Source organism: Cottoperca gobio, chromosome 7, assembly GCF_900634415.1.
Source record: "Cottoperca gobio chromosome 7, fCotGob3.1, whole genome shotgun sequence".
In the NCBI taxonomy this organism is placed as follows: domain Eukaryota; kingdom Metazoa; phylum Chordata; class Actinopteri; order Perciformes; family Bovichtidae; genus Cottoperca; species Cottoperca gobio.
The window spans coordinates 18,895,918-18,909,879 of NC_041361.1; the positions used below are offsets into that span (position 1 = coordinate 18,895,918).

The 13,962-nt window shown below is 40.3% G+C and overlaps 1 protein-coding gene across 1 annotated transcript in view; it reads left to right on the forward strand.

The window, feature by feature from the left end:
- LOC115011025 (MICOS complex subunit mic25a-like) overlaps positions 1-4,915 on the forward strand; it is a 48,438-nt gene extending 43,523 nt beyond the window's left edge. Inside the window, exon 8 of the mRNA XM_029435953.1 lies at positions 4,777-4,915. Coding sequence (XP_029291813.1) covers positions 4,777-4,915 — 139 coding nt within the window. The remainder of the gene's footprint in view (positions 1-4,776) is intronic.
- The last annotated feature ends 9,047 nt before the right edge of the window (positions 4,916-13,962 follow it).

Consider the following 13,962-nt stretch of genomic DNA (forward strand, 5'->3'; position numbering starts at 1 on the left):
GTTTACAAATACAGTCTTAAAACCCCCGGAACTGTTTGCAGACTCATCTTGGCCGTCCTGATAATTTCAAACATAATAATGATAAGAAGAAGAAAAAATCTTGATCTTGGATCATCAAATGCTGTTGTATTTCATTCTGTACGAGTCTTTCCTCTGTACATCTAACTTGGAAGATGAATGCCATATACCCCCTCTATAAAAAGCCTGTACACCTAAATTACGCAGAAATTGCAGAGAAAACTGCAGTAGCAACAACAGCAACATCCTTGACAAGAGGGCTTGGACAAGGACTTCACAAGAGTTGTAGTGGGAGTAAGAGAGCAGAGTGTTAAACAGAATATCAAACATGATGTTAATCCTGACAATGCAGGCTGAAGTTGTTCAGGGTTAAGAGAACCGCAAGATTCCAGGAATAGAAGGCAGTCAAAGATAGACAAAATGGCGTGGCACCCATAACCTTGAAGTTTTGTCAGATTATTTTTTTTATTACCCTGGTAATGAAAGAAAGAATATTTCATTTAATTGTTCAGCTGTATTTTGTGTTCGAATTGCAAACTTGAACTTGAACATCACTACTGAAGGATTCAATAACTTTTACAAATCTGATTAAATCAGAGATTAACATTTTACTTAAAATGCTAGGTCCGACTGAAATATGACTTAATTTCTCTGAAATGTGTCTTGCGTCACAAGGAAGGGGCAACCTCCAGGTCTAAAAAGTGAAGCCAATGTGAAAAGTGCCTGCATTATTTCTAATGGCCAGCAGGGAGCGACTCCACATGTTGCCTCAAAAGAAATCCGAATGTATAGAAGTCTATGAGAAAATGACCCTACTTATCACTTTATGTATTACCTCAGTAAACATGTTTCTCATGATGGAGTTCTTCAATACAGTATGATGTTCATTTTGTAAATTATGGTCACATTTAGACTGAAATAGACGATAAAGCAGTGTATGCTTTCAGACGGGGCTACGTTGGGATTGACAGGTCGCTACCACGGCAGTGTCTGGTTTGAATGTTGTCTGTGTTTTCGTCTCAGAACTTTAACCCTTTCACAGTGTGTTTTCACTTGATGAAAGTTAATTGCAACATTTTGGTTGCCTAAAAATGCCAGATTGGTGCAGGTAGGCAGCTATTTGGCTGCCACTTGAGGAAGCATCTGATTTGTGATTAGGGAGTTTTGGGCCAAATATTTTTCCCTTCCCTAATGTTTAAACAGACATTGAAAGATGCAGTTGTTTGTGATGTGGACATTGGAATACAAATAGTCAAGCATTGTTCATAACCTGCCAATACGAATACAACATATGTCCGGTGTGTCGCCACACAAACAAGATCTTGCAGACTTTCATTGAATTTGTATTGTAGCCCTTAAGTCAGTCACAATATTGGATTCTCTTCATTCTTCCTCCTTGGGCGCTACTTCCTGTGAGATGTTAACAATATTTTCTAATTAGTTGCCTGAAACACATGTACAGATACCAATACTGTGTAGTTGACAGGATAGAAATAAAATGCCTTGTAGGACAAACAATGCTTTATATGCATAGCCAAAGCCATTAAGGAAAACACAAAAACCATCACTCTAACTGTGAGAGATGCATGGTTTGGAGGATATAAAAGCATCTTCCTTATCAGTCTCGTAGCTTTGCCAGAGGCTTTTGTAGTTGGTGGCGTGCTTTGTGTCTTTTACATTTTCAAATTTCTCTCCTTTCATTTCTCCCTCTCTCTTTGTCTCGGTAAGCTGGTGTGCGTGGTCTAGAAGTCTGAGGCCCCTGTGTTCCGCCCGCCTTCGCTGCCGGAGATTAAAAATAATGGGCAGCACCATTAATTAACCAACTAATCTTACTGTTTATGTTTTGTCATATTTAACGCTCACAGATGCATGGAGAACTCTCCCAAAAATGACTGCTCCCACACACATTGCAATGCTTTTGCAGCACATACACACATTCACAACAACAACAACCCCGTACATGGCTGGATGGGCTGTCAGGGACTGCTTTACCTCGTTCCAGCTAAAAAACCACTGCCCCCTCTCTCTCTCTCTCTTTCTCTCTTTATTTATTTATTTTTGTAAGCGGTTCAGTTAATATTGTTGATTTAAGACCTCACCTTCAATTTGGTGTAGCATGTGGACAGAGCTTTAGCTTTTGCTGCAGCTGAGCCAATTTTCTGCTTCAAGCGCCTTTAATAAACCACGCAGCGCTATCAGGAGGCTTTGGCTTCCCTGATGAAGGCCATTTATTTCAAATTAAAGGAGAGTTTCTTATCTTCGGTGGCCTCAAACGGCGAGAGAGATAAAGATGGCGCGCTTTGGTGTCGTCCTCTCTGTGTTGTTAATGTGATGAGAGAAAAGGGGTGGGGGGGGGGGGGTGAGCAAGGCAGGAGTAAGAAAGGAGACAGAGTTGGAGGAAACAAAAAGTGGAAAAAGACAGATTAAACAGGGAAGATAAACCATTGGAGGTGGTACGGGGGGAATGGAGTAATCTGATAGGCTGTCATCTTTTTGAAATGGGCCTTGTGAGAAACACTAAGGAATGCTTAATTCCTTCCCTTTCATCCTTTTATCTTACTTCCTTCCTTTTATATGTTTTTCTATCCTTTTCTGTTCATTTTCCTCTTTAACCTTCATCACCTATGCTCAGATAAACTCAGTCATTGCATCCATGATACTGTCACTGATAATAAAGCGCGTGTGTGCGCCTGTGTGGATATGCTGTAATTGAAACGTGGGGGTCAGCTCCCCTCCGTGAATCAAAGCCAAAAAGACCCTTTAATTTGGCTTTCAATTAAATCTGGTGTTAAATGCTCCTCACAGAGAAAGTGTGTGTGCGCAGACGAGCAGCGGAGAGGAGGTCGACGTGTCGGCATGTCGGGAGATGCCAGTGTGCACGACTTTGTGGTGCTTTCATGTTTACAGTCTACTACAAAGTGTGTGTGGGTGTGTACATTTGTGCATGTGCCTTCCGTGGGCGTATATAACTCTCTTGTCTCCGCTTCAATCAGTTAGAATCCATTACAGCGAGGCACCCAGGCAGCAGGCCTGTCAGAGTTAACAATCGCACAGATAGACAAGAAAAGACCAATTATAATACAGCCCACATATCAAATTAAGCACGGCTGATTCAGTCTCTCAAGGCACACTTTTCTGCTGTATTTGATCAGAATAATGTTACCCACTCAATTAAATGTGATTTAGCTCTAATTGCATGATTTGCAATGAAGCACGTATTACACACACCATAGGTTGTTAAACAGGTTGCAGTAGGTGAGGTTGTTAATTGTTTTTCGTCTTTGTCTTGCTTCTTTTAATCAGACCTCGTCTTTCTTCTGCATGTTTCTTCTTCTGCATGTTTCTTCTTCTTCTTTTCAACAGTTTTCATTTTGCATGAAGTTGGACAACCGTGAACTGTACCAGCAATGCGATCTTTTAAAGTCATATTTTAATGCTCATTCAGTGGTCGTTCTCACACTTCTCACTCTCAAACTCTCAAATATCATTTAATATTCTATTAAAACCCATAGACTGTATAAAATAAGTGGACTTAGTCACCATGACGTCACCCATTGGTCTGTGAACTATGGCTTTTAAGCCTTGAGATTCCCACGAGAAGTGACACGAGAGGATGGAGCTGAGTACACCCGAACGCTGAATATGACATTTTTTTGGGGAGCAAATTGTTACAATTAACTTTCACAAACTGAAAATACACTGTGAAAGGGTGAACGTTTTACCATGGTCGCGACCTGACAATCACAAGTTAGCCCCGCCCTAAAGCGTACCCTGCTTTATCGTCTATTTTACTCTTTATTCTAAATCTGTAACCTTGTGTGCAGTTTCCACTTGAGTGCAGTGCAAACAAGCTGTGAACACAGCGCTGACCTTTTATAGGTTGATCATATGCTTTTAGCAAACAGTTGCTTATTTTCACATCCAACTGTTACGGAGCAACACTATCATTTATGTGGAGTTGTGTTTTTTGGCCACCTGATGAATGTAAGCCTAATATCAACTCTCCTTTTAGCTCCGGCCACCAACTCCTGAGGGAAATCTCTGGCTCTTTAGCTGCTCATCGTGTTCACCAGCTAGTCTCTAACTGTGTCTGTCTGCTGATACCGAGCAGGATACTTGGTTCTTAGAACATTTGTGCTGGAAGCAGCTGCCTGCTGCAGCAGAAAACACTATGAAGAGTTTCACATACATGCATGTGATTATAGGGGTTCTTACTCATTAATTTATAGTATTTGTTGCGACCAATAAAGATCCTCAACAAAGCCAAGCCAAAGTGATTTGTGAAACTTTGATCTACAGTACATTTGAAATCAGTGGATTTAACACATCTGGTCCAGAACTCAAGCTTTAGATGTTGATGCTCATCGGTTGTTTTGTTTCCTTGATGTTTTCAAGTGATGCTCCTTACGGAAAACAACCTGACCCTGCATATTAAACAAAGCCAAACAAATCAAATTCAAACTGAAGTCAAGGCGGCGATTTGGGGAGCGTTGATGGTTCACTTTCAAGGGAGGGAGTTTGAACCATGGCTGGGGAATTGCAAGAGGGACTCGTAGGTTTATGTTGTAATTTGTTTGTTTCCATATATTGTGTTTGTTTTTCCCATTGAGGACCACTTTGGAAATAAGTGTAGTTAGTAATGCTTCTAAGAGCTGTCCTCTGGGATTTCTGTGCCATGATATTGTTTTGAATTCAAATCTAAATGCTACGAGTGTCACTGTTTTTCTATATCTTTCTGTGTCTCTGTGTCTTTTGCAGGTCTCGCAATACAGACCCGGTGTGTGCAGGCCTGCAGGCTCAGATTCTATCTTGCTACAGGGAGAACGGAGACCAGACCCTAAGGTGTTCAGACCTGGCAAATCTACAGCAGTGGACCCCGAGCCGCCCAGCCAAGTAGCCACTAATGGATGTTTGATTGACAGGTAGGGACACACAAACTATCCCTGTGACTCACTCTTCCACAGCTGTGTGTGTGCGTGTGTGTGACCCTTTAGCTAATGGAGTCAGTGGTTGCAGGTAGAGAAGAGAAGAGATGAGATGCATCAGTGGAGGAACAAAGAGAGTTGATGGAGGTTCTGCATGTTTCACACTGCAGTCTGATGCACTTTGATGGAAATGTACACAGATTTTAAAGAGGTAGAATTTTACATTAAGACAATCATTTTTTTGTATTACAAGTTTTATGAAATTCTATTTTTAAATATGTAGATCAGGCATTGTTTGATGCTAACCTTTGGTGAATTTTGGAAAAATCTAGCGATTAAACACCTAAATGTGTATTTTAAATGTTTTATTTCCACTAGTCAAAGCAAGTTTTGGAAGCAAAATCTCAAATTGACCAGTGCATAAAAAACAATGTTTTTGCCAGTAGTGTGTTGCCTTAACTGTTGTTACAACGTACATGTTGCATGCAAACTTAACTCTGTAAATGACTTCACTACTAGCTTATGATTTTCTGTACTTCGTCAAGGCTTTGGGAACATAGATGGCCTTGGTGAAAAGTCACATTTATTCTCAATGGCAGGGAAAGATAACAAAATGTTCAAACCTATTTTCCTTACAGATAAGAAAGCAGAACTATCTTTTGTACATGTAGAAGCTCAAGGCTTTCCGTAACAAAGCACTTTATAGGGACGGAAAGAAGGAGTTTTCTGAGCCCACCACATAACATTGACAGAGTAAATGAGTCAGTGAATACTTTGAAATACTTTAAAGTCTCCTCAGTGTTTTAATTATGGATAATATCACTTAATGTTATGCATCTCTTAAGGCCACCATTTAATGTTATAGCTGCATCTAACTAAAAACTAAAAAACATACATAACAGTGCTCAAGCCTGTGTGGAAGACATTTATTTAAATGTACATCATTTGGATTTGAGACTTTAGCAGGTGTATTTTTGCGTTATTAAATTACTGGCTGTATGATGCAGAGTGTTCTCCTGGGTGCTTCTTGCATGAATCTAAGCGGGAAGCTAAAGATTCAGCAGTCAAATTAATTAAACCTCTAAAGTGAGGTGGTTATTTGGTGGAGGGTACGTGCATCAATAAACAGCAGAACATGACATCACCTAGCAGGCCTTGTAAACAAGTGGTACATATGGTAATAGTCTTGTTTTTCACAGCAGACATTTTGACTAACAGGTGTTACTAATAACCTTAACAATGGCTTAATTCTATTCAAGTGTCCCCGTGAGAGTGACAGTGTGACAATGAGCCGGTATGAACAATACCAGGCCTGTTCCAGTGTCCATGTCATATCGTTCAGGAAAATTGTTGATGTCAGTCTCCAACCTGTGATTCTGAGTCTGAAGAATCTCCTACTTGGTGGAAAGAACTTCAGGTGACAACAGACTGCAGGCGGCATGGCTACCAAGCCACCTTCACTGGCGGTTACATCTAAAATCTATTTTTAACTTTACTAGAAACAGGTAAGCTAATTTGAAATGATCTAAAGGCCCTGTCACACAGTTCCATATGGCAGAAACGCATGCTGGCGCATATGAAAATTAGCATATACAACGTATATATGAATGTATACAGAGCCTACTGATAGCGTATCACATACTTATACAAAATGTATCAGAGCAAATGGCCAACGTACTCGACGAATGCCCAACAGATGCATAACGCATTCCTAGGGTATTCCTTTGCCGTATGGCGGAAACGTATGCCGGCGTATACGGAATATCGGCAATACGCTGGTGTACGTTGTTGAACGCTGAATTTTCACGGCCTCAGCGTTCAACAACGTACACCAGCATATTGCCGATATTACGTATACGCCAGCATACGTTTCCGCCATATGGAACTGTGTGACGGGGCCACAGTATCTGATTTCACTGATTTCAAGGAGACACCACAGGTAAATAGGGTAAACATTTTAACTAATGGATATCACCACGAAACACCCTCAGTTGATTACATGCATTAAGACAATATTTCTGAAATGTTATGTTCAAATATGCAAATGAGGCATTAGCTTATTAAATATGTGCTAATGCATATATTTCTGGAACAGAAACCTGAACATTAGATGAAGCAAGTTTAATCATTCTTGTTTCATGTTGTGATCGTATTAGATTCAAAGGTTTTCATGGAGTGAATTTTGTATATCTTTTTGTATCACTCCATAAATGAGAAAATACTGTCAACTGCCATACATTTTGTCATGTTTTTAGGAATAAAATGTTGTATAAATCATAATGATATATTAACAAACCACAATAAACTGGACAGTTTGGCTTAAAGTATGAGAATAAAAAAACTCATCTTGAAAAAACAACATTTAAAGATATGTATTATAAAATTCCATACATGTTGCAAGACTCTACAGGTGTGTAAGCTAAAATAAATGAAAAAATTACATCAAGACTCATTTAACTTATTTGTTAAATATTTTCCGGACATTTTTCTGATTGTGGACAAATATCTATGTATGAAATGTGGAGCACTGTGGGATTCTTTTAGGGCCCTATACAGAGCGTAAAATTGACACTCACATTCAGATTCAAATACATAGAATTTAGACAGAAACCCCTGCTGCTGTTTGTGGGCAGCAGAGGGCATGTTGCACTTATAGCCACGCCCTAATCAGTGATGTCACAGCAGGTGTTTCCAATCAGCTACCAGGTTAAAAACACCTGCTGTGATCGCAGGACTGCAAAGCTGCACATTCTGCCAGCATAGAGACAGACGTGACAATGCTCATCATGCCATGCACTGACATTAATAAAGCCATTCAGGAACAAAGGTTTGAGTAGGAGTCCCAGCCGAACAGCAGCACTAGCAAAGTAATTTCTTTCATGCTGTCTTCCAGAGGTAGTGGACCCCAAACATCTTTTATTTACCAAACCAGAGCTCTGATGTTGGGTTTAGATTTTAATGGAGAGAGAAGATCCTTCATCTGACGCTGAGGAATATATCTTCAGTTTAAGACCGAAGGTAAGAGTCCACAAAAACACTAGTGTGAAACTGTAGGGATAAATATATAACACGCAACACACAACCCTATGTATGAGATAAAGGGAGAGCGTGAGCACTGCAGAAAGTATGTACAGTTAGCTGGTAGGCTAATAGCAAACATTCCAGTAGCTGAATATTAGCTTACAAGTAGCCCCATTCGGGACATGAATGTGGCACTAGTTAGCTAGCTAAAGCATATAGTATTTGTTGTACACATGTTAAAGTGGCACTCCACAACGCCACCAGTTTCTCCATGTTTACTGTATACCTGGATTACTGATTCCTGTTTGGTGCTGGAAAGAGCACACCTATTGGTTGTTGACAATGTTCACGTCATTAAACTTAACTATTTGCATTAGCCAAGACAAAAACATAAAATATAGTTTTTTTTTATCATCATTGTAATAACAACTTGCTTGATAAACGCATCGCAAAAGACTGCAAAGTTGCACTTGGGGATTTTTTTTGGGGAGTTGGTTGAATGAGAGTATAAGTAGAAAAATGCATTTTAAAATGTTTATTCAACAATCAATTTGTTGTATTTTAGCAGTATATCAAAGCAACAGAAATGCAGAGCTGAGTACACTTTAATGTTTGTTTATCGCAAGTAATATCAATATTACAAAATTTGACAATGTTGATGCATATTGCATATTTTCCTGATATCATGCAGCCCTAATAATAAACATATTTGATTTTATCGGAACGTCAAAACGTGAAACGCACTTTCTTAAGACTGAGTTACATTACATTACATTACATTACAGGTCATTTAGCAGACGCTCTTATCCAGAGCGACTTACAGTGAACTAACTACAGGGACAGTCTCCATGGAGCAACTCAGGGTTAAGTACCTTGCTCAGGGGTACAATGGTGGCAGCCTGGTATTGAACTCACAAACATTTGTTGTTCTGTTTGGAAGCCGTACCACTAGTAGGCCATCACCAACTATGACCACCTGACCACCTTATGCAAACAATCGAGATCATGGAAGCTCGCCACAACTCGAGGCGTTTAAGACTAGCATTAGTGTGCATGATATACACTTAGGTATCCATCATTTAGTGGTACACCGTTATGTGAGTTCGTCAGGTAAGTGCAGGGAACTCAATGGTCCATGTCCCTCAAGGGGAGGAATTCTGATTGTCTGTCTGTATTGTCTGCACATTTGTGTTTCACTCGCAAGGGTGTGTGTGTGTCTGTGTGTGTGTGTGGGGGGGGGGCGGGGGGGCATGGTGTGATCTGACCAAGTCTAGCTAGTGGTTACAGCTTTGAAGAGCAGTCTAATAATGCATCCTCTTGTTTGGGCCTCGCAGCTGCTGTAGTGTTTGTCTTGGCAGTCATCAGAGGTTGAGGACGGACGCAGAGCCGCAAGGTTTCCAGTGTCCCAATGTCACACAGTGTGTGCGTTTTAAACCTCTGACTCCAACTGCTGATGGGGTTGGCAGAAGGGTATGGCAGCTATGTTAAGGCTTATAATTTTAGCTTTTTCCTGTTAAAGCATTGACGAAAAGGTCAGTCATGACCAAAAAGTTGAAAAGTAATTTTTGGCATTTTCTCAGACTCCCAAAATCCTGTGGCCTCTCAGTGCTCAGCTTTCTACAGACTGTCTTCACGTCTTTCCTTCCATGTTTCCCTCCTCTCAACCTTTTCCTGCATTTATTTAAGGGTCACTCTGGTGTAAATGAGAGCATTGTTCCAGAAGGGGAAGGCTGGCTTTGCAGAGAGGATTATCTGTTGGTGTTGAGCCGTGGGATTCAGTTCCTTCTGGATTATGAGCCGGTCAGGGAGCTGCATCACTAAGCTTGTTATTATTGTTTTGGGAGAAGGAGACTGATTTCTGAGGGGGGGAAAGTAAAGGAAATGAGGATATAAAGTGGGAAAGGCAGAGAAGGAAGCAACATAGAAAATGGAGGGAGAATGTGTTTTAAACACATACAGTGTAAAAGTCCATGCCAAATCTTTAATGATTTAATGTATTTAGAAGGAAGGACAAAGATGAGTAACAGCAGAAGGATAGAAAATCACTGCATCTGCAGAAACCATTGTCGGATGCAGGTTTAAATGTGGAGGAGCAAAAAAATGCTTAGATGTGCTTTTTCTACAAGCAAGACCGGTATAGGAAACCTGAGGAAAAAGCTCAGTTATGTCCTCTTGAGCAGCGGTCAGCCACAGACAGACGCATAGTCAGTCAGACAAACCAGAACATGACTCCACGAAGGGTGAAGAGATACTGGATCCTGTAATCTTTCTTTAGAGAACACAGTTTGAAGGACCAGACAATTGCACCATCCTGTAGATTGACACAGCTAAATTATGCAAAATAAAGCAAGCAGTGCCTTTATATTGAGACCTATTGCATATTCTGTATGGCAGTAGTTCAAATTCTGTCATTGCCTTTTCATACATTTACTTGATGGTAATTTTTTCGTTAAATAAATTACTTATTACTTTCCCTCCATATGTGTCTCCCTCTGTTTTGTCGTGGCTTCAGAGCCAGATGATGACAAATGTCAAGTCAAGTCACAGGTTATGTCAGGTCAAGTCCTTAGTTGAAGCAAGTCAAGTCCAAAGTCTAGGAACTGACAGCCAGAATAAAAAAAAATTACCACCACAAGCCGAGTGCCATCTTGTTCCATAGCTACAGGGAAAAATATGTATTTTTTCAATTTTGGGGTGAACTGTCCCATTAAGAAATGTGTGAAAATATACAGAGGTATGTAAAGTCATAATAGGAAATAAAAACGAACACTAAAACAAAATGTATTCCAATTTCTGCCCACAAATCAAAACTAAACATTAATGGGAAAGATGTATGAACAAACACATCAGCTAATTACCATTTTAATGCACATTTTTTAACGACCTGCAGGCACCTGTGGAATCATACAATGCATGCTCCATATTAGTAAAACGATTCTCGATCATTAAAAAATTGATTTAGCTCTTTGACCTGTTGCATTAATAAGATCTCATGGGAAGACTTATTCATAGAGCGCCACTTTTGAGAAGTCTATCGCCCGTTATGTACATACATTTTAGGCTTTTTGCCTAACGTCCAGTTCTAATTACCAAATCTGAATTTAAACGAAACTACTTGGTTATGTTTAGGAAACGATTCTGGTTTGGGTTAAAATAAGTAGATTTAGACAGTGAAATGCATCAACAATCCAACTGAAAATGGACAAGACGCAGCCCCAAGCTGCTAGGCCAAACCACAAAACCCTGCAGGCCTGCAGGATTTTGTATTTATAGGCTATCAGTAGGGATTAGTTGAGGATTGATGTAGGCTGGCATCTATAAATCTTCCCCTGGATGTTCACAAAATAATAAATACTGTGTTAACATTGTAGCTGCATTTCAGTGAAGAGGACAGAGAATCCAGCTTGAATGAATGATCAGGCTGCTCTGCGGTGTAGAGCACAGGTAGCTGCAACAATGCCAATAGAGCAAGAACTACCATAGTTTGGTAATAATAATGAGAATTTAATATTGAAAAAATGTCATAGCAAAAATGTTTTAATGCCATTTATGTGCACTTAATGTTTGCTGACTGACTGGACTGCTGGTTGATTCCTCTTTCCATCTCTTAAGCCTGTCAGCATTTTGACTGGGGCTGCTTCAGGTACTGTACTCTGCTGACACTGATAGTTGCACCGTGCACATCCCATGCACTCAGGCTGAAAACTCAACCTGGCATTTTCCTGTAGCTGGATTGGAGACGGGGGAGACAGAGCACTCTCGCACTGACAGCCAGGTCCAGAGCCTTACTTATGACACAGTCATATCAAGGAAACCAGTGGCCATAAAAATCCTGAGGATCTAATGCTGCTATGAAACAATTACAGAAAAATGTATTCTCGGTCTCCCCTCTAAACAACCAGTGTCCATAATTTCTCTAGCATTAGAGAATATGCTGATTTTTCGTTCACACTTAGAAAAACACCTTCTTTTAGTTGAAGGTGTGTGAAGTCATCTAGTTTGATGGCTGGACTGCAGGCTGTTTGACGGCATCTGACTGGACACCGCTGGGACTGGACTGAAACATCCTCTCAGATAACAAAAGTATTCAGCTTGACTGTAGGAAAGCGAAAATCTTTTTTTGATTGTTTTTAATTGAGTTGTCTCATCTTTTGAAAGTCTGCCCGACTTACTGTACAACCCTTTGCTTTGGTTTGGAACATATTGTGAAGTCTTTTTAGGTCCTATCTGCTGGATTGACAAGTACCTCAAGCTTGAACATATAGCTTTACCCACGGTCCCTCTGTGGCTTACTTTTGCCCAACATAGAGTGGTATGAGTTATCTGTCCTCTTTCATCTCCTTTCTTCTTTCTATTGTTTTACACTTTTTACTTAGCCAATCCCCCATGTTCCTCTCTCTGTCTGGGCGATGTCCTCACCTCACCCTACATCTTCTCTCTTCTCAGGTTATACCCCCATTCTCTCCATTCTTTTCCAACATAACCAATCCATATTCCCTCCTGTCGGAGGACAGGAGGGAATGTGTTCTGTGTCCTGTCCTGTGTTCTTCCTCCTTAAGCCCTCTGTGTCCCCAGTGTAAATCATAGCATCTCGATCTCGCCACGGGGGAAATCTCCATCGCTACTCCTCACTTCATCTGGAATTAATGCAGGAGAAGGGTCGGAGATCCTGAGAATGAATAGTCAGGTCATTTGGAGAGGGTACAGAGGCAGAAGTAAATGCATTCTTTACATTGGACGTTTACATCCAGCGTGTATGGTGCTCAGTAAAAAATAGCCATTGGACCTGAAGAAAGCATTGTTTTATCTGATCATGTGTACATGAAGCCTTCCATTATTAATATTCCATTTTGAATTGGGGACATAAGAAAGTTAAGGTGGAACGACGAGGAATGGAAGCATAGGAAATGAGTTTCATGGTGTGACAGAAGGGCTGAAAAAGTGAAAGGAAGGAACATGAATGTAATAAAAAGGATGGTTGAGGCATATTAATTTATAAAATGAAGGTTTAAGGGCTCTAGCATAGACACACCCAAAAGAACAGCTCAGTTTTCTTCGAGGAGGCAAGTCAGTGTGGCTCACTGCCATGAAGGAATTATCTAGGGAGTAGATTGATGCATCATCACCACAGGCAATGACGACTACAGACAAAAAGAACACAAAAGACAGCCATGGATTACTGATTATATAGACTCACAAGGTCAACTAGTGAATATTCAATATGGCTCCAATATGGATTCAAACTGTTCATCATGTCCTTTGAGTTAATAAAAAAATATAAATAATTCAATCATTTAACATGACCATGCCCAGCAATAGTTGATAGAAATAGAAAAATGGCCTTCATTTATAAAGCACCTTACAGTTGTGTCTATCATTTACATATCCCTTTGGACATGTCAACAGGTGGAGCTGGGAATCAAACCACCAACCCTGTGATCAATGGAACCCGCTCTACTAAGAAGTTGAGCTATCATCTTGTTGCAGAGTCTGTGGTAGCATAGCAGTGGCGGTGTCTCACTAAAATGTACATTTGTCTTACCTTCATGACGACTACAAAGCTCTCTTCAAAGGAACAGTTTTTTTGGTAAAACATAAGTGGCTCTGGTGTAGTCTCTATTGCAGTCTAAATCATTGTATGTCTGGCTGGCAGCTGCACAATAGTTCATACTTTTCCTAAAATCTCTTGTATAAGTACTCAGACAAAGGCTGCGTTCTTCTTGAGGGTCTCCTCAATAGCTCTTTCATTGGTGTCTCCCTTGTGGCTTATAATTCACTGGCTTGCCTTGCTGTGCACAACACAAGTATCCTATTGCCAACATATCTTTGCAATTGTAACTTTCGTGACAGAATTCAATGCGTAGTTTACACCCACAACAGTTACCCCAAATTTACACCGAAAGTGCGAGTGGCAAACCTCTTTTAACCCTTTTTTGAGCTTTTGTTCTCTCTGAACTGAACCAGGATACATAGAAGTTGTTTGAATGAAAGAAATGCA